Below are 19,825 nucleotides of genomic sequence, written 5' to 3'. Positions count from 1 at the left end.
TTTAGTGTATTTTCCTCATGTTCCTATTCTGTGCAAGGTATTTTTGCATAGTCGTGAGCATAGTGTATATATATTCCTATACTTTATTTTGTTCCCACAACATAATTGTTCACTGTTACAAAAATTCTTAAGTATTATAATTTAGAACCTCTAATAAATCTATCATATGGATCATCCATTACTAACTTAGTCAATGCCCAATGTTTGGTCAATGTAAAAAATTTTATACTTAATAGTTTGCTCCGAGATATGTTGGTATATCCCTACAGAACAATGTGTAATCCTATACAAGCAGCTAATGAGCAATGATATCTATACTAGTAGTACAGGAATTCCTCTAACATGTGTTAATAAATGATTGACATTTCTAAAGAGGACTGTGGGACAACATGAATAATTGAGGAGAGAGGTGTAATCATCTCCATCTTGAAATTTTACCTCACTTGTGTAGAATTCTTTCCTAGTGTTTATAGTATGCTTACTGTGTGTGCTGGTTTATATGCATGTATGTATATGTATACATGTATGTGTGTATGCCTGTGTATTTATAATCAGCCATCTGAATCTCTAGCCCACATCTTTCTTTGGATCACCAGACTCAATCCAACTGCCCTCAAAAAATCCACATACAAAATGCCCATTATCTTTCTCAATCTTCCTTTTTTTCTGTTTCTTACCTTATTGAGTGAGTTAGATCTACCATACTGTTCACCCAAAATAGGTTCCTAAGAGTCATTCTAGACTCCTTCTCTTCCCTCCTTTCAAACCAATCAATTCCAATATTCTCTACCTGCTTACTATCACTGATTACCCTTTCTAACTCTCCATACCCTTTGCTACTGCCTTACTTTGGCCCTCATCCTGTTTCAAGTGTGATATAGCTAGCATTTCCCAAGTTTGTCAATGATCTTCTTTTTGTTAAATCCAATGGGGATTCAACCCTCCTCTACAGTTTGACATTGTTGACTAATTCCTTCTCGAATTTCCTCTCTTGGTTGCTGGAACTCTACTTGAAATTTTTTTTCTTAAATTCTAATTGGCTCTCATCTCCTTTCTGTGCTTCTCTTGCTCAGCTTTGCTCAACTGTAGTCATTGATACTCTCTTTTATTTTGCCATCTCCCATGCTGATCTTACTCTATCCATGGCTTTCAGTGATTTAACTATGTAGGCTATTGAGTCCTAAATCACCATTTCAGTCCAGCTCTCATCTCTAAGATTTGTATTTGGATACTTTGCTTCATTTCCCAACCTCAAACCCCCAATATAGTCAGAACTGAACCCTTTATCTCCACCATCCCCCAAAGAAAGCACAACTAAACAAAACCCTGACCTTCATCATATATTTTATCTTTTCCTGAACCATCTCCATAGGCGATCAAACCAGAAACATGTGTGCTGTTTTCTATTCATTTTTCTGTCAGTTACATTTAGTCAAGAGTGCCAATTCTAACTCTTTAAAATCTCTCTAGCTTAACACTTGAATTGCTAAATGAAGACTCACAATCTAATCCTCCTAACTTAATGCTTACCCACCTCTATTTTTAGCTTTTATAATATTGGCACAGTAGATTCCAGATAGAAATCAACTTACATCCTTGCTAGTGATACAAACACAAAATGAGGCTGGAGGGCTGGGAAGAAAGAGAAGAAGGCAGAATTTGATGGCTAAAAAAGAAAAAGTCTCCAGATCTTTTTCTTAGTGTCATCTCTGAAATCCCACCAAATAAGCCCAAAATTTATGTCATGACATTTGTTTGATGCTTTATTTAAACTGTTTTATTGGACATTTTCCATCTCTTAAGCTCCCTGAAAGAGACCAAATTCCCTTGTCATAGCTAAGCTTCCCGTTCAGGGAGCTTATGCCCAGTAAACGTTGTAGGGGCCCAAATATTTTAGGATGGTTTGGGAAAATGGGATGGGAAAGTTTTACTTCAACTGAGAATGAAAAATTCACGATCCATTTTGGTCATTCCATTCTTAGTTTATTAATAGGATGAGGAAAATATGCACAGTATAAATCAATGCTCTGTTGAATGATGCTAACAATCAGCCAAGTGAGCAAAGGGTTGAAAGTGTTGACCAACATGAGTTTTGGCTGCTTTCAGTTACTAAATTTTCAGAGGTGAAGTAAGAGACATCTGTACCCAGGTATCTACATTTGTGGGGAATTTCTTTTTAAAAATAGATGCCAGATTAGGTCACCTCTTGTCTGTGCATTATAATTTTTTGTCATTACCACAAACTGGAAAATAAATGGACTCTTCTCTCTCTTCTCTTTTACTTAGTAAATATAATGTGTCTATGCTCCCAAACATGCTGGAGGCACTGCCTAGACTCGTGAGCACTAGCTCACTAAGAAATCCAACAGATCTCTACACCTCTGGGGTCCTCTGTTTCCAGAAAAATGAGAAAGCTAGACTCAGTAATCCCTAGGATCTCTTCCAGACCCACCAATCTGATGGTATTCATTGTAATCGTTCCAGAATAAGGCCATGAAATGGATCCTAGCTCTGGTGCTGCTTGTTACCCTTATGAAACTTCATCAAGGCACGAGAACATGAGTAGCAGCCTCATACCGTTTCACATAGCAGAGACAAAGGACAAGCCTCTACTTCCAAAGGAATGACACAACCTGTCTCTGAAGTGATTCACATCATCCCTGTTTTTGAACATGTGAATGCTCAGAAAACATGTATAAACTTGTTTATAGAAATTAAGTCTGTGAGATGAGGTTCTTTGCCAGTGCTTGGGATTATGGAGCAAAGCAATGGAGAAACGGCCACCTCTACAACTCAATAGTGAAATTGGGGGTACAATGACCATCAGAGAAATCCTTAACAGTCTCCACGGTCTCATGTCTTTCTCTTTGCTCTGAAAATAAACCAAGAAGCTAACGCAATGAGATAAGGACTCCCCAGGACACATATCTAATTAGGTCCCAGGCAAACACAGGTACGAGCTGCCAGAATGGACAGGGTTCTTCCTCATCTTCAGCTGGAGGCTGGGTGGGTTTCAGTTTCTTCTCGAGAGGATCTGCAGACGCACAGTGCATGGACCGAGACCAGGTCTGCGTTACTAGAACGGACTCCGCCCCTCACCTTGCCTGCGACCCGCTCGGGCCGCGAAGGTGCGCGCGGTGCGGCGCTCGGTGATTGGCGGCCGGCCGGCGCTGCCCCGCTGCCATTGGCTGCCTGGGCCTCTTTGTTCCCGGATCCCCGCTGCAGGCTGGCTGCTGCCGACTGGGCGGCGGAAGTTTGACGGCGCCGGGCGAGTGGCTCGGGCGGCGGCGCTGGAGTCCCCGCAGACCCTCCCCAGTACCCGCCGCGAAGCCGGAGGCCAGGCGATCCTGGGCGTGAGATCCCGGACGGGAGAGGAACTCCTTTGACACACAAACATGGACCTGGAGGCCAAAGTGAAGAAGGTAGGAGGGCGCGGGCGGCGGGCAGCAGCCGCTTCACCTGCGCGGGGAGCCGCCCCCTGGCTGCGGCGGCGGGTGGGGCTCACGGGACGCCCGGCGCGAGCCGGCTCCGGGTCTTCGGTACCGCTGGCCCAGGTACCCGCCTCTCCCGGTAGAGGGGGTGCCTGGCAGCCCCCCTAACTCCTGAAATCCGGGAGCGACGGAGAGTCGGGCGCGAGAGCGGGAGTGGGCGCGGGACATTTCTCCCCGTCTAACCATGTCCAACGGTTGGAGGTGTTTGAAACTTTCCTTAGTATGTTTCAGCTGCGCCTGTGCCTCCCCAACAGAGAAGGATGAGGACAGGGCGAGTTCGGGCGAGATCGTGACACTCTTCCTGTCTCAGGAAGTTCAACTTTACTAAGCCTTTGTGGTTTAGGAGCACTGATGTGACTTTGACAGCTCAGACCTCCTCCCCTCCCACCCTGGCTGCCCACGGCTCTCAAAAGTGAGTGCTGATTTAGCGCACTTCCTTCGCACTCGCGGCTGGTGATGGCGTGAGAAGTGATTTTTTTTTCTTTCTTTTTTTTTTTTGGTCGTTATTGACTTCCCATGCACTGTCTCCCTCTTAGTGCTTTATCTCTCAAAGAAAACGTTCTTCCTCTTCGGCAGCTAACCCCAAAGGGGCTATTGTCACTAGTGGTTTAGCGTCAGGAGACGTTTCCCGCCTGGCTGTCCCCCCACCCCCTACGCCCCCTCTGCCGCCCCCCCCCCCGCCCCGGGGCTTCAGGACCCACAGCCCTACCTGAGCTGCTCCCTGGTTATGGGAGCCTCACGTCTCCTGAGAGAAGGGGTGGGCACCAGACTGTGACTCAGAAGGAATGCTGATGTCACATTCCAGTGTAACATTCTTTGGGAAAGGTCTCATTCCAGGCAATTGCTCCCATTTACTCTGCGGTAAATTTAGGCTAGCTGTCCCTTATCAAATAGGGAAGGAAGTTTTGTGGGGAGAGAGAAAGGAGAGAAAAATAGAACCTAATTTTCTTCTCTTGTCCACTATGATTGCCAGTATTGCTATTATTTCATCTTCTAAAAGACAGAGTTCTTGACTTGAGCATCAATTCTGTTTCATGCCCAGAATTGGATTTTTGAAAATGTAGGCGAATGCAAAATATTAGGTTACAAAGCTGTTGAAACATAAAAACTTGCAGTAGAAAAACAGTTTATCACTTATGACTAGAACCAGTACTCTAAAGGGAATCTAATTACAGGAAAACATAATGTAAATCATAAGAGTAATGTGATTGCATTCTATTCTCTTCCCTTTTGGTTTCTTATTCTTGTGCTTTTAAGTGACACATTTTTTGTTAATCTTCCTTGCCACTAGGAAAGCATTTTGCTGCTTAGTTAGCCTTCTGTTGCTGAACACTGCTTATTTTTTCAAGTGGGTAAGAGCTACTTAATTTAATGCCTATCTAAAATTTGGGAGGTCTTGACTGTGCTTATAAATATTGATGCAAAAACTATTTTTTAAGAGTCAGCACCCTTTTGGGGAGGAAAGGATGAATAGGTGAAGCACAGGATTTTTTAGGGCAGCGAAACTATTCTGTGTGCTACCTAGGATGGTAGCTACATGTCAGTATATATTTGTAAAAATGCATAGAATGAACAACACCAAGAATGAGCCCTAAAATAAACTCTGGACTTTGGGGGATAATGAAGTGTCAGTGTAAGCTCATCAGTTGTAACAAAGGTACCTCTTTAGTGTGGGATATTGATACTGTGGGAAGATATGTGGGAGATAGGGGGGCAGGGAGTTATATGGGAACTCCATACCTTGCGCTCAGTTTTGCTGTGAACATAAAACTGCTCTGAAAAAGGAAATGTACTTAAACGGTGTGGGGGAGTCAACATTTAAAAGTGATTTTGAAATTATTTGAGATAAAGAAGAAGTAATTCTGAGGAAGAAAGTCCAAAGTTAAGAATTAATGTCCTTACAAGGGAAAAATTCAGACATTATTTATAAATAATTTCCTTAGTTTTAAAATGTGGATTATGATTTTAAAAAAGCCCTTGATATATGGTATAATTTTTCTCCTTCATCTCCCCTTTAGTTTAAAAAGCTGTCTTTTCATCCAAGAATCTTACCCATTTCTCTAATCCTCCTTCTCTCCTTCCTCTACCCCAGAGGAAAAGGATTCTATAAATTTAAAGCTCTTGCAATCCCATGACAGTAACAAATCTTTGTTTCACTACCTTGTCATCGCTGCTGATCCTCAGGGCAGAGTCCTCAACCAGTATATTGGAAACTACTAAAGGACCCTGAAAATGTCCAGTTTTACTGCCAATCATAACCCTCTCTCTGTGCGTTTGTAGGACCCTTGACAGGCTTGATGTTCTATGGGTTTAACAAAAAGTTTTCCAGTACAAAAAGTTTGGAGATTCCAGGAATAGATTTCATAAGTTTAGCCATAATCTCAGCAACTTGCATTCCTTGTGGAAATTGTTTCCTAACACACTGGAAGAAGGAAACATAAGATTTTATCTCTGATCTACTAGCAGAGCCTTCTCACCTTATTTTGGTAGCTAGTTTTCAAGTCTCCCTTCTTTTTGGCTTGGGTATACGAGTAAAGTAATAGTTTGAACGTACCTTTAAAAAAGCCAGGTTGGAAGCTGGAACAAAGACACAACCATTTAAATAAAACTGTTTTGACGTCAATTTTAAGATATGTGGCATTTTTTTCCTTCTAAAACTCTTACACTCTTGATTTCATGACAGATTTTCCCCAGGCAGATGAAAAATGTTACCTTTTTTTCCCATTAACATTTTGTGTAAAAAGAATTAAAGAGGGTTGTCCTTAACAACTTAGGCAGATGATACTATTATAGGATTCTTGGTTTATAAAAGGAGAACTTGGGTGTCCACATCATTTGCACAAATTTAGAGTAATTACCAGTTAAAACCCACCATCACAAAAACAAGGGATTTTTATAATTAGATTTTGCTATATTTTGTTTTGTTTGAGGCAAGCGAGCTGTTGCTAGGATGTGAAGCTAGTTTGGTTATACAGAGTTTTTGTTTTAATATTTTAGAGTGGAATTTGACTTTTATGTCTGTGCCTTGTCTTCTGAGTTACTTGTCTAGATCTCTTCCTTATGTTTTATGTCTCTTCATTGCAATTGACTTTGTGTAATAGAGCCCGGGTCTGCTTGGAAAAAAACAATGGCCTTTGAGAAGCAGAAACAGAGTCTCATTTTGGGGTGAATGGTAAATCATGGCCCACAGCCAGCACTTTTCCTCTTTCCTTTCTGTGTTACTCTCCCATGAGAATCACTTTTTTTTCCCTTTAAAAACATACCAGAGAGAAGGAGAAGTCCCATAATTTCCCTTAGGCTGCCTGGAATTGCTGCAGAGCTTTTCATTTTACTCCTTATTCATTTCTCGCCTCCTTTCTAACCTTTGTCTTTTGATCCTTCCTAACGCCTCACATATTTTTCCTAGGACTCTCTTCCTTGTTTCTTTAATTTTATTTTAAAAAGATGAGATGCACTTTTACAATCATAGGTCACGAAAAAGTCCCCTTTCTCAGCATCCAAACTTGTTTTGAAAGCTGCTGTCATTAGCCAGAGAAACACAGTGAAACCACGTGGTTGCAGTTGGCAAGAGTACTGAACCACAAAGATGATTTCCACTAGGAATTAGAACGAGACTTTTCTCTTAGGTGGCCCCTGATTGAAGCAGAAAAGGCAAGTAAATGGTGACCTGGATGTTCAAATCTACAGTTGGATTCTCGGCTTGAAGCCATTCTTGCTGAGAGAATCATTGGCAAAGCTGGGGGTAATGGGAGGGCAGGGTACTGCCAGGGCTCTGCCTTAGAGGCAGTTACTCGGTCTCTCAGAACAAGTACAGAAGAAAGTGAAGTGGTCCTCAGCTGGGCTTTTATCTCTGCTAACCCATGGGGTGATTCATTACATTAATTGGATATGAAAAGTCACTTTCTCTAACTTGCCCTGAATATTGGTTTGAATAGAACTGTAGTAGGTTTTCTACTGATTTTGTTCCTTTATGCTCTCCTATGAAGTAGAATTGGGGATTTATCTCTGCTGGCTGTTACCGGGTACCATCACCTCACCCCTTGACTTCGCTTTCTCATCTACAATACTAAATATTACTCATCCTTCAAGACACTCCCCTCCTCCCCACCATGCCCTGTCCCCCAGGAAATCTTTCTTCTTGTTCCTAGCTAGGTGCAGTATCTCTTCTGAATTCCCAAAGCGTGTTATCTCTAACTCTTAGGACATTCATTCCTTTCTCCCTCTAGATTATAATTTTCTTCTTACCTACATTGCAAGCTTCTTGAGCAGTGAATTCCTATCCTATTTATACTTGTATAGTTTTGTTTGCTGTCCAAAGCAATCTTATGAAGTAGACCTTAGCTTCATTTTAAGGACAAAAGAAGCAGGTTTAGATAGGTTCTGGCAGTTTCAGATTAACCTATGATCTTGAACCATAGTCTTCAGAACCATGCTTCCCCATCATCTAGCCCCTGAGTCCTCTTATATCATTGCCTTGTTTACTAAATATGTTAAATGAATTACCCTAATATAAAAAGAGAAAGTGCATTTCAAAATTTTTGTTTTAAGGAATTATTTGGAGGAAGTGGTTTCTATTCCAATAAAATTACCACCCTACTGGTTTTCTATATTTTATTTATACTTTATCCATGTTGTATATTTGCCCTTTAGTGTAAGTTGCCATAGACGTTCTTTGGACAGACACAAAGTCTAAATAAAGTAAACGTATTATGAAAAGGGACTTCTCAGAGACTTTTACGGGCAAAGAAATTTATAAGGTCCAATAATATCCTGGACCATATCCTCTAGGATTCTTCCAACTTTCCAACTTTTATTGGGAGCAATGGTAATGCTGCCTCTTAGCTACTTAATATGGTCCTTGAACAATAGTGACCCAGCATTTGGCTCTGTGCTTGGGGATATCAGTGACATCTGGAATTGTATCGAGGCACTCATGGGTTGGGCTGTAGACGAATCATCTATCTGCTGAAGCTGAGTTGATAAAAAGCCTCATACATCGCATGATAGGCTAAACCTTTCTTTCCCCCAGTAGCAGAGTGCTCAGAGTGCCACTGGACCAGCAGACCAGATAGCTAAGAATAGCTCAGTTTAAAAAAGAAATTAATCAGTGCTGGGAGAACTGTTTGTTGTTGTTGTTGTCATTTTCATTATTGTTTTAAATTTCCCATTCTTGATACAAGAAGATCTATTAAGAAGCAATGGGATGCCATGGTGAGCACTGTGAATTGTGTAAGACTGATGAATCACAGACCTGTACACCTGAAACAAATAATACATTATATGTTAATAAAAAAAATTAAATAAAAGAAGCAGTGGGAAACACCAAAATGATCAACTGTTTCACGAGGTTCTCCATGAGCTCTGGGATTATACCAGCATAGTGAGCATGGAATTAACCTCATGGACCATCAGAGAGCAACAAGGGTTACTCTGAGAGGCCTACTTAGTAGGGAGAGAATGATAAATTGGCTCAAGAAGACTACTTCCGATGTTCTTTGTTCTGAGAACTATAACTAGGAATACAATTTGGCCCCACACTAACTTGAATATAAGTTTTTTTTCAAACCATATACCACAGTGTGTTCAGAAAATAGAAAAGGTCAGTAAGCATCCAGTATATGTAAAGACCTGTTGTGTATGAAGAGATCTATAGTATATCAGCTTTCTCACTTCCATTTATCAGTATGATGTTGATGACATCACTCTGAACTGAGTTAGTAGATATGATCCACTCTAGTTTTTGTGATGTTGGCCACTTTGGTTCTTAGTTTCCATATCTATTAAAATCAATAGGGGAACCAAGTGATTTCTAAGATTTCTTCAAACCTTATGACTCTTTGTGACTTTGATAAATAGTAGCAGTAGTCTATAAGTATAATAATGTTCCACAGTGCTTAAAAATCACACAAACCAAGAATATGTAAATATGTGTGATTTTAATAATAGTATGATGTATAATGTTATGCAGTTCTGTGAATTCCATGAGGAAACCTATAAGTTAAACAATTTTTTAATAAATCTTAGCTATTTTCAACTTGTTTTTACTTAATTTACCTTTATAAGATTTGTGAAATATTTGAAGACATTGTTTAATTATTTTAAATGTGTAGTATGAAGTTTCAAATACATGATAAACTGCTCCATTAGCATAGGTCAGATAATCCTAGGTGTGATATGTCCCTTTCCTCAATATTTAATTACAGGAAAATGAAAAAATAATGGAGTTTTTATTGTCTTTAAAAGTTCTCTCTCCCAAAATAAGATGATTTATTTAAAAATTATGGTACTTCATGTGCCAACCACTGTTCTAGACTTTGTGAGTATAGTATGAGCAGAAAAGGTAAGGTACCTTGTGTCATAGAATTTACACTCTTAAACGGAATGATAGAGCAAAATAGTAAATATCAAAATAAATGATCAAAAGCACAACTGGGATTATACCCATTAATATAATAAAATATGTAATATAAAACTGCTTATGGGTCAGCAATACGCTAGAATTCTAACATAGAGAAGAGGCATTTTTAGTGGTAATTCATAGTATTGGTTCCTGGTTTTGCAAACTTTGTAATTAGAAATTCTTATTTATCTTACTGGCAAATGTAAAAGGAATGAGAAAGCAGCTTTTATGTATTAGAATGTGAAAAAGCTCATAAATGGATAAGGCTATAATTAGTTACATTACACTTATAAAGTTACACAAACAAGTCTTCTTCCTGTTTACAAATGCCCTACAAGAGTCATTCCTGGATTGTTTCTTTCTTTCTTTCTTTTTTTTTTTTTAAAGATTTTATTTATTTATTTGTCAGAGAGAGAGAGAGAGCGCGCACAAGCAGGGGGAGCGGCAGGCAAGGGAGAAGCAGGCTCCCTGCTGAGCAAGGAGCCCCATGCGGGCTCCATCCTAGGACCCTGGGACCACGACCTGAGCTGAAGGCAGATACTTCACGGACTGAGCCACCCAGGCATCCCTGGATTGTGTTTTCTGTTTGCAGTCATTACTAGTCTTTGTTTGGTAACTACTGCCATCAAACTGTGATTTTTTTAAATCTGCTCATTAGATCATTGATATACAGTACCTACAGGAAATTATTTTGCTCTTTACAAGGTGGTGAGATTCAGGGAACATTATATAAATTATGAAATCAACTTTTTTGAGGGAGGAAAACAGACTAACCAAATTGAAAACAGGTTTCAGAACGTCATAGATTTTCAAGATTTTAAGGGAAAATAACTTGATAAGTTCACCCCTGCTCTTTGAGTAAATGTCCATGTATTAAAATTTGCCTTAAGCATTGTTATTAGAGGATTAAGTGTAGAGATTATGCTTTTCAGCTGTCCAGCTCCAGTCTTTGACTTTCCTCTAAAAGAGCTCCAGTCATATTTAGAATTGTTTCACCTGTTTTTTTCTAAGTATCCAATCTACTCAACTCCCTACTTAAATAATAGGGAATTAGAGAGATAAGAGTATGCATGATTATAATTTTCTAATGCAAGTTCATGCTGTGCCCCTAAAATGACTTCTTAATTGCTTTTCTCTTCCTTCCTTCTCAATCAACCAGTATAATCACTACTCATTGCCTATGACAAAAATATTAGGAAAGAACAGAAGGTGATAGAAAAAAGAATCAAGAAACTCATGAGGTATATTTTGAGAACATGCTATGGAAGTACTTCGTTTCTGTCACACTGAGTAGTACATAGCTATAAAAATTAGTTGATTCCAGGTATTGCTGCTTTTATTTTGGTTATATTCTAAAAAGCAGAGGAGCATAGTTTAAGATTCCCAGTTTGTCTGGTCCTTGTGTAGTCTAAGAATGCAGGACTTCTCGGGTTTGACCAAGGCATGAAGGGGAAGCTGTATGCGAAGCCAGGCATTGAGGACTGCTGAGATCTCATCTGCCACATGACAGAGAGTCTGCTGCTAACAAATATATTTAATCTCTGAAATGCTGGATCATCCTCAACTCAGAAATGATTCAGCCTGTGTTTATTACTGTGACATTCTGGCCACTGTGCAAAACTGTAAAAGAGGTTTCAGGTGGTCTGTTGCATAGCTTCTTATCTAAGCAGCAAGCCTAGCAAAAAAGAGGCCAAAAGCCCAGCACAAATGCCTTGGTGCTGAGTCCATTCATAAGTCTGTAGCCGCAGTGAACTTGCCCTTGCTTTGTTTGAATATAAAGTGATAGCATGTTTCATTGGAAAATGATCTTGCATATGTCAGGTGGATTTTTGTTTCTGTAAGTATAACCTCTGAAAGTCTTGAAAGAGTGAGTCACAAAGTAAAGGTAAAGAATATTTTTTCCTTGATGAGGTACGAGCCTACAATAAAAGTAATTGGGGGTTAAACAAAGTTACCCTCTGTTTTTCATAGAGAATATTAAAAGGGCAATTTAAATGTAAGGTTACAAAAACTCCATTTCTATCAATATCACCTGTTGAGTTTGTATCCCCAAAACACTCTGATGTCAGCTTTGGTCAATAAAAGAAGGCAGGCAGGCAAACTGAACAGATATGTAGGGCAGATATGTAAGTTAACTGCAGTGTTGGGTAGAATGAAGTAAGTGCTGTAACACTGGGTTGCTCAAAATAGCTGTGATGAGGAACCATGTTTTTTTTAAACTCTGAATCTGTCATGGGCCAATATTTAAAAAAAAAAAAAACAATAAAAATGAATTATTAAAAGAAAAAAAAAGACAGGGGCGCCTGGGTGGCTCAGTTGGTTGAGCGACTGCCTTCGGCTCAGGTCATGATCCTGGAGTCCCTGGATCGAGTCCCGCATCGGGCTCCCTGCTCAGCGAGGAGCCTGCTTCTCCCTCTAACCCTACCCCCTCTCATGTACTCTCTCTCTCTCTCATTCTCTCTCTCTCAAATAAATAAATAAATAAATCTTTAAAAAAAAAAAAAAGACAAAGACAAGGCCACTTAAAAAAATTATTAACTGCATCAGCCATAAAATTACTGCTGATAAGTCTTCATAGCTTTTTCTCAGTTTCTTTATATGTCTCACCACAGACTAATAACCAGTAGTTCACAAATTGTGACATTTTTGAGTAGCACTGCAATCACAGGAATGCAGACAACTATTGTGAAGTCTCCGAAGCAGAAGTAATTAACATGGGTGGATTTGGGAGTGTTTTATGGAGGAAACAGCATTCAAACTAACTCCTATAGGATGAATAAGGTTTCATTAGGCAAAGAGGGCACTGCAGGAAGAATAGCATGAACGAAGGGAAAAGCCAGTGAAAAGGGAAACATCAGTAAACATTTGTTATCCACACCATTAACATTTTCAGTTTGACTCTTCTAAAATAAAGCCAAGGTACATGATCTGCAGTGATTTCTGACTTTCCTATTACAGGTTGAAATTGAGGAAGTGTGTTACTGAGCCTGCTAGCTGTTAAGGATCTGTTGCTCTATCCTAACCCTGATTGTTACTTATTACACGATATCATCTCTTGAAGTAGAGGAAATTTCACACTGGGGTCTAGTTTGTGTAGGCTGGGTTTGGCTCCAGGTTGTGGATTGGGACTACGTTGACTCCTATATCTTTCATCCTCTTTAGATCACGGGATCCCTTAAGCAAAGGCTAGAGCAGTAGAGGGCATGCCCACCTGTAGGATCACATTTTACGCCTCTGCTTGTGCCCAAACTCAAGTCAAAGAGAGGGAAGCCCGTTCTGGTGACTGCAAGCTTATGGCGAGGGTGTGAATGTTTCATCCTGCTACCGGACAGTGAACAATTGGGATCATCACTTCAGTCTAGCACACATGCCGAAGTGGGATTGTTGAATTTTGCGGGCTGAAGTATACTTTGCTGAAGATCGCTCAGGTATCAGAGTCTATTCTGAGAAGATATTCTACACAGTATCACAGACTACTGATATTTCAAAGGCTCTTTTGAAAAATTGTAAAGGAAAATTAACCTTGCAGTATCCCTTACTTGATTTTTAGAGGATCCTTTTCTCATTCTACTCATTCTTCTGTTAGCTTTTAGACTCAGACCTCTTCCAGTTCACTCCACCTGAGTCATGTGATCTCCATGTGAAGAAATGTAGGACTCATTTTTTTGGAAAATGGCAAGTTGCCAAAGGTTTCTAAGAGCAGTGACAGATTTTGACCTAAAAATAGGTTTCACAAATACTCAAATGTTGCTGTGTTAGACTGTGCCAGTGGTAGCAGAATAGAAAATTAACCCAAGAGAAATTACAGGTAAAGAGAGGCAAGACAGATTTTGATGGCTTAATATCCATATCGCTTTTAAGATGTCACAGGTAAAAACAATAGAGATGTTATTTGTTGGTACCTTCTCATGGACCAGATGGAAGTCCAGCCAGAGAATAGGATCATCCTGTGGCCCACTGTTGCCCATTCTGGTGGAGCACAGTTAGGGACTTTAGAGGCCACAGAACAGACTTTGATGGCTCCAGACAGAGGTTTGAATCCCAGTTTGATACTCCCCTAGACATTTGGACAAGTTTCTTAGCTTTCTTAGCTTCAGGGAGCTTATCTATAAAACATGGATAATACTTCCTTATTGGGTTATTGTGTCATTAAATAAAGCAATGCATGTAAACGCTTAGCATAGTTAGCAAGTGCTCAATCAGTGTTAATTATTAATGCTGTGAATGTGCCCTGATCAGTTTTGTTTAGTTCACTAGACTTTGGCATCAATAAGTAAATGTTTGGAGAAGCTGAATTGCAGCAGTTATCAGCTTTAGAATCCTGGGTTCATTTCTTCACCCTGGCACTTACAAGCTGGGTGAATTTGGCAAAGTTACCTAACACTCTAAACCTTGGGATCTTGATCAGAAAATGGGTTACAACTATCTGTCTCACAGGGCTGTAAGGATAATTGAGATAAACATTTTAAAGCACAAAGTATGGTGCCTGCACGTAGACAATAAATAGATGTATCATGATCGTTATCAAGAAATCCAACCTAGGGGCGCCTGGGTGGCTCAGTCGGTTAAGCGACTGCCTTCGGCTCAGGTCATGGTCCTGGAGTCCCTGGATCGAGTCCCGCATCGGGCTCCTTGCTCGGCAGGGAGTCTGCTTCTCCCTCTGACCCTCCCCCCTCTCATGCTCTCTCTCTCTCATTCTCTCTCTCTCAAATAAATAAATAAAATCTTTAAAAAAAAAAAAAAAAAAAAAAGAAATCCAACCTAGAAGGAAGAAAATTCTGCATAGAACTTCAAACCCTTTAACAGGCACCTGAATATATCATCAAGAATTTTGTGACAACATGCTTTCAGGATATTATTGCTACTGGTGCTTTGTTGAACACAAGAAATACTTAAAGTTCAATAATTGGGATGTATTAAATTACTGCATTTAGGGGCGCCTGGGTGGCTCAGTCGGTTAAGCGGCTGCCTTCGGCTCAGGTCATGATCCTGGGGTCCTGGGATTGAGCCCCACGTCCGGCTCCCTGCTCAGCGGAGAGCCTGCTTCTCCCTCTCCCTCTGCCTGCCACTCTGCCTACTTGTGCTATCTCTCTGTCAAATAAATAAAATCTTTAAAAAAAATTACTGCATTTAATTGGTTTCTTTTTTTAATTTTCCAATTGTTTTGATCTTAATTTTTTATGATAAAAGTAAACATTTTTAAGTAATCGTTTCCAGTACTTGTTTGAGTAGGTACCATGTGCTAGTCACTATGGGAAGGATTCAAAGCTATATTAACTAGGTTTTCTAGAGGGGGCACTTGATTTAACATTACTAGGTATTCTGGCCCAATAGAATGGGTATGTTTTTCTAAACAGAATCTTCCTCAAAGATTTTGTGGTAAATTGCAAAAATGGCCACAATTCTTTGCAACACCTCCCTTTAAGAAATGGAATCTTCCCTACGCTTTGACTCTGGGCTGCCAATAGAGTGTGGTAGAAGTGATGTGTATGTGGACCTCAAGAGGCCTTGTTCACTTCTAACTACTTTCCCAGAACCTTGCTGCTACCATGGAACTAGCCTAGCCCCACTGGCCAGTGGATGAGAGACCACCTGGAACAGATGAACTATCTCAGCTGAGGCTCCCCTAGACCAGCTGTCCCGAGTTGACTTGAAAAGTGACTGCAGATGTAGTGAGACTAGTACAGACTAGAAAAACCATCCAGCTGAACCCAGCCCAAGGTGCCAAACTGAAAAGCCATGAGCAGAGTATCATGATCATAAACTACTTTTAAGCCAGTCTATTTAAGAGTAGTTTGTTAGGCAGTCAATCATAAATCACACCCCCTCTGTTGCTAGAATGTAAGTCTTCTCAGCCTCCCACACTGAAAGCTGGGGGGAGGAGAGGGCCTTACAGAAGGTTTTTTCTCACTTGAATTACCTTCATAGCCCTCTGTCCATGTGAAAAAATAAAGAATCAGGACACTGTAGCTTCCCTGACATCACTGGTCACTTGAGAATGGGTCCTGTTTCTAATCTAGTCAAATCTAATTTTGATTTATTTACTTGTTCTATCAAGATTAAGGAAACTTAAGTTTATCTGTACCTGACATTTGATCCTAGTTGTAAAAAGGTGGTGATATATGCATGTGTTTTTCCCCTGAACTCTAGACAAATTTAAAATGATGTCTGTGTACCTTTTGTAGTGCAGAAATCTTTGGACTGTAGTCTAAATATAGAACAAAAAACATAAATACAAACCACTTCTGTAATAGATCAGACATCAAAAACTGGATCAAAAATTAGTTAAGGCTCTTATGTTTACACAGCACACCATGTAAACATAATTCTTTTTTTTTTCCAGATTAAGGGATGGTGTGAAAAGACTAGACAGTAAGTAAATAAGCATAAAGCCTCTGGAATTAGGGTTTCTTGCCTCTCTTCCTGCCTTTCCCAGTTTCCAAGACCCCTGTGCTATTAGACTTTGTTTTTGTTCTAAATGCCCCTGAACACCAATCCTGGGCAAAAGTAGAAAATGAGAAGACTGTCTTTTTTTTTTTAAAGATTTTTTTTTATTTATTTATTTGAGACAGAACGAGAGAGAGAAAGCACATGAGAGGGGGGAGGGTCAGAGGCAGAAGCAGGCTCCCCACCGAGCAGGGAGCCCGATGTGGGACTCGATCCCGGGACTCCAGGATCATGACCTGAGCCGAAGGCAGTCACTTAACCAACTGAGCCACCCAGGCGCCCAAGAAGACTGTCTTTTTGTACTTGTTATCCTCCCCATCCCTCTCCTTTTCCATGCCTTCTCTTCATTGGGCGTGACTCTCTAGGTTCCCTTGGATCCTCTTGCTCCCCTGGGCAGCCTCTTCAGTGGTTCTCTCAGCCAGAGCCACAAGCCTTTCCCTTCATTCTCTGCTCTGTGAAAACACACCTGTAGTGCTCTCTTCCTGCATGTGTTCTGATTAGATAAGCAGTTAATGGTAATAAATAACACAAGTATATAGTCACCCTCCCCACCCCCTCACTCATCTGTTATAACTTACAAGTTACTCCTAAAGAAATAATATTATAGCCCTTAGCCCTGGCAAAAATGATGGCAACACTCAAGTTTTAGGATATTCAGAGTCTTAATAAGAGCCTCTCAAGATACAGCCATGTGTGGGAAATACTCTTTTAGAGTCAGCTGTTGAGGTAGTGACACAAGACCAAATTAGGATTGCTTGTTATGATCTAAATTCTTTTAAGGGACTACTGCAGATGCCTTTTGGAATCAGGTTTTTAAAATTCCTTTTATAGCTAATAATTGGGAGGCTTTGAGGGCTGTGTATAAAAGCACATGCCACTGCAGAGTCCTTCCATGGAGCCAGAGCTCAGCCAATCCTAATTAAGAAATCATTTCAGCAACAATCATAACTTGTTAATTGTCACATTTTTATAGCCTGGATTGTCTTTCTCAAAGTAGCAGATTGAGGATAATGCCTTTTTTTTGAGAGTCTGCAGAGGAGGTATTCTATTGGTGAACATTTCAAGCAACTTCCTTTAAGCAACAGTATAAAAATAATTTGATAGTAGTCAGTTTGAAAAATGTTTATAAGGAACTAGGGTAAACTGAACACACAATACATTTTTAATCATTTGTTTACCTAAAATAAGTGATTTTTTTAAAAATCTAAGTTATTTTTTCCCTAATAATACTTTGAGGAGGATACATTAGGCTTTGAATAGGTAAGCAGTACAGGAAAAGTAGTTAGGAACTGCTGACTATAAATACTGTCTAATTGGAATCAAGTAATTTGCATTCTGACATCACAAAGAAGTGCTATAATTTTTTTATTTTACTTAATTCCATCACCAGATTTATGTAATAAAGTTTATACAAGTCTTTTTTCCATTTTTAATGTGTTTATTAAGGAGGACTATGGCATAGTATAAAAATAGTGAAATTTTTCTCTTAAATAGATTTCTGAAAATTTCTTGCTAATCAAACTTGACATTTTGCATTCTAATTTATGATTGTGTTCTAAAACACAAGCAGTATGTATGTGTATATATATATTACCAAAAGTATGTATATATGCTGAGATCAATGGAAAGTAAGACTTAAAGACTAAAAATCATATTCTACCCTATCTTCTGGAAGACTGTTCCCTGCACCTGACTGAGTGAACAGCTAACAAATCGAGAGGAATAAGAATATTTATAAGGAGGGAGCAAAGTTCTGTTCACTATGCCCATTTGGGTGAAGAGACATTTAAACATTTGAAATGGAAAAAAAATAAAGACGAGTGGTAGATAAGCACACCCTATATCCCTGCCCTTTGTAATATGTCTCTCATCACAAATCACTTAGTCTTTGGATTTAAATCAAAACAGAAAAGAGGTTGTGGAAGACAGCTTATTTTTTTTTTTTAAGATTTGTTTATTTGAGAGAGAGCAGGGGGAGGGGCAGAAGGAGCAGGGGGAGGGGCAGGGGGAGAGAGAGAACCTCAAGCAGACTCCACACTGAGCACAGAGCTCAATGTGGGGTTCAATCTCACGACCCTGAGATCATGACCTGAGCCAAAACCAAGAGTCAGATGCTTAACTGACTCAACTGAGCCACCCAGGCGCCCCGAGGCATCTTCTAAGATGCCCCCCATTGATTCACAACTCCTAGAATTCATACCCTTGTGTATTTCCCTCCCCTTGAGTGTCAGTTGGACCTGGTCAACTGCTGCCAAAGCGTTTAACATGGCAGAAATGATGGTATGTCCCTTCTAAGATTAAAGGCCACAGCTTCTGTCTTGGGTGCTCTCATTCTCTCTGGGATCACTTGCCCTGAGAAAAACCAGCTGCCATATCGTAAGGCGCCCTTATGGGAGTGCTTAAAAGTGGGTCTTGGCCCCAGTTGGGCCTTGTGATATGACTGCATCCCTAGCTGACTCCTGATTGCAATGTGGCAAGAGGCCCTGAGCCATTTCACCTCATTAGGCCACTCCCAGCTGGCCTGACCCACAGAAACTGAGATCATAAATGTTTATTTCAGCCCCTAAGTTTTGGGGGTAATTTGTAACCAATACAGACATTTTCCATTATAAATCTAGAAATTTAGTGATTTGAAAAAAATGAAAAGTATTATTTCAATTTTTGCCTCCTTATATTACCCCTGGCCACCATATGGTATCTTCTATATAATGTATGGATATATAACATAGCACATAATTTTCAGTACTAATGTTAAGTCTACATATTTTGAATAAGGATCTTCCAACTTTGAGATTTAATTTGTTCATCTGTATTTCATGTTTTATTTATTTTATTTTTTCCAGGACATGATATAAATATATTTTGGATTCATTGCTTCTCTTCAAACATTTTTTCCTTGATATAACATTGAAAGAGACCTATTTTGCCTCAGGACCCTGGAGATTTTGCTTGACTCACACCCCATTTTTCTGTGGACCTTCTTGCATGTGTGAATAATCACCTCAGGGCCTTCGGTGTTAGTGCAGCTGGTGTGCAGACATTCAGGTTCCTTATAATCAGTCTCGTATTTGTCCAGGAAGGAGGAGCTCTTGGCTAGTGAGGAATTGGCAGTCGTTCAGATCAGAACCTATTGTTCCAGAGAAGTTACAGATGAGGAATATTACTTATTTAAATTATTATTTATCTTCAAGCTCTCATTTTGGACAAGAAAAATGCTGACTTTGGAGTAAAGAGCTCAGGATTTGGAGTTATAATCGCTAAGATTCAAATCTCAGTTCTGCCACTTGCTAGCTGGGCAGTCTTGGACAAATTACTCAATCTGTCCAAGTCATAGTTCCCTTATTTGTGAAATAGGGAAGATCACACTTTGCCGTGGGTTGTCTGGAAAATTGAATGGAATGGTGTACCTATTGTGCCTGGTAGTGATAACATCTTTTTTTTTTTTTTTAAAGATTTTATTTATTTATTTGACAGAGACACAGTGAGA

At 39.8% G+C, this 19,825-nt stretch overlaps 1 protein-coding gene across 4 annotated transcripts in view; it reads left to right on the top strand.

Annotated features, from left to right (window-relative positions):
• Nucleotides 1-3,219: 3,219 nt before the first annotated feature.
• The window catches only part of TES (testin LIM domain protein), a 47,506-nt gene continuing 30,900 nt past the window's right edge, over nucleotides 3,220-19,825 (top strand). The window contains exons 1-2 of one of the 4 annotated variants that reach the window (XM_045864376.3): nucleotides 3,220-3,422; nucleotides 16,235-16,263. Coding sequence is in view for 1 of the 4 variants with exons in the window: in XM_045864372.3 (XP_045720328.1) it covers nucleotides 3,396-3,422 (27 nt within the window). In the remaining 3 variants the exon portion in view is untranslated. Of the gene's footprint in view, nucleotides 3,423-3,733; nucleotides 3,904-13,053; nucleotides 13,320-16,234; nucleotides 16,264-19,825 lie in introns of those variants that run through there. The other 3 variants (XM_045864375.3, XM_045864372.3, XM_064575029.1) reach the window with 3 other exon arrangements.

This window comes from Mirounga angustirostris, unplaced genomic scaffold, assembly GCF_029215605.1.
Source record: "Mirounga angustirostris isolate CCGP_5_RB_7025 unplaced genomic scaffold, mMirAng1.0.hap1 SCAF_12, whole genome shotgun sequence".
Taxonomy (NCBI): Eukaryota; Metazoa; Chordata; class Mammalia; order Carnivora; family Phocidae; genus Mirounga; species Mirounga angustirostris.
Note: the sequence above shows the minus strand (reverse complement) of the source record. Positions and strands in the feature narration are given on the sequence as shown.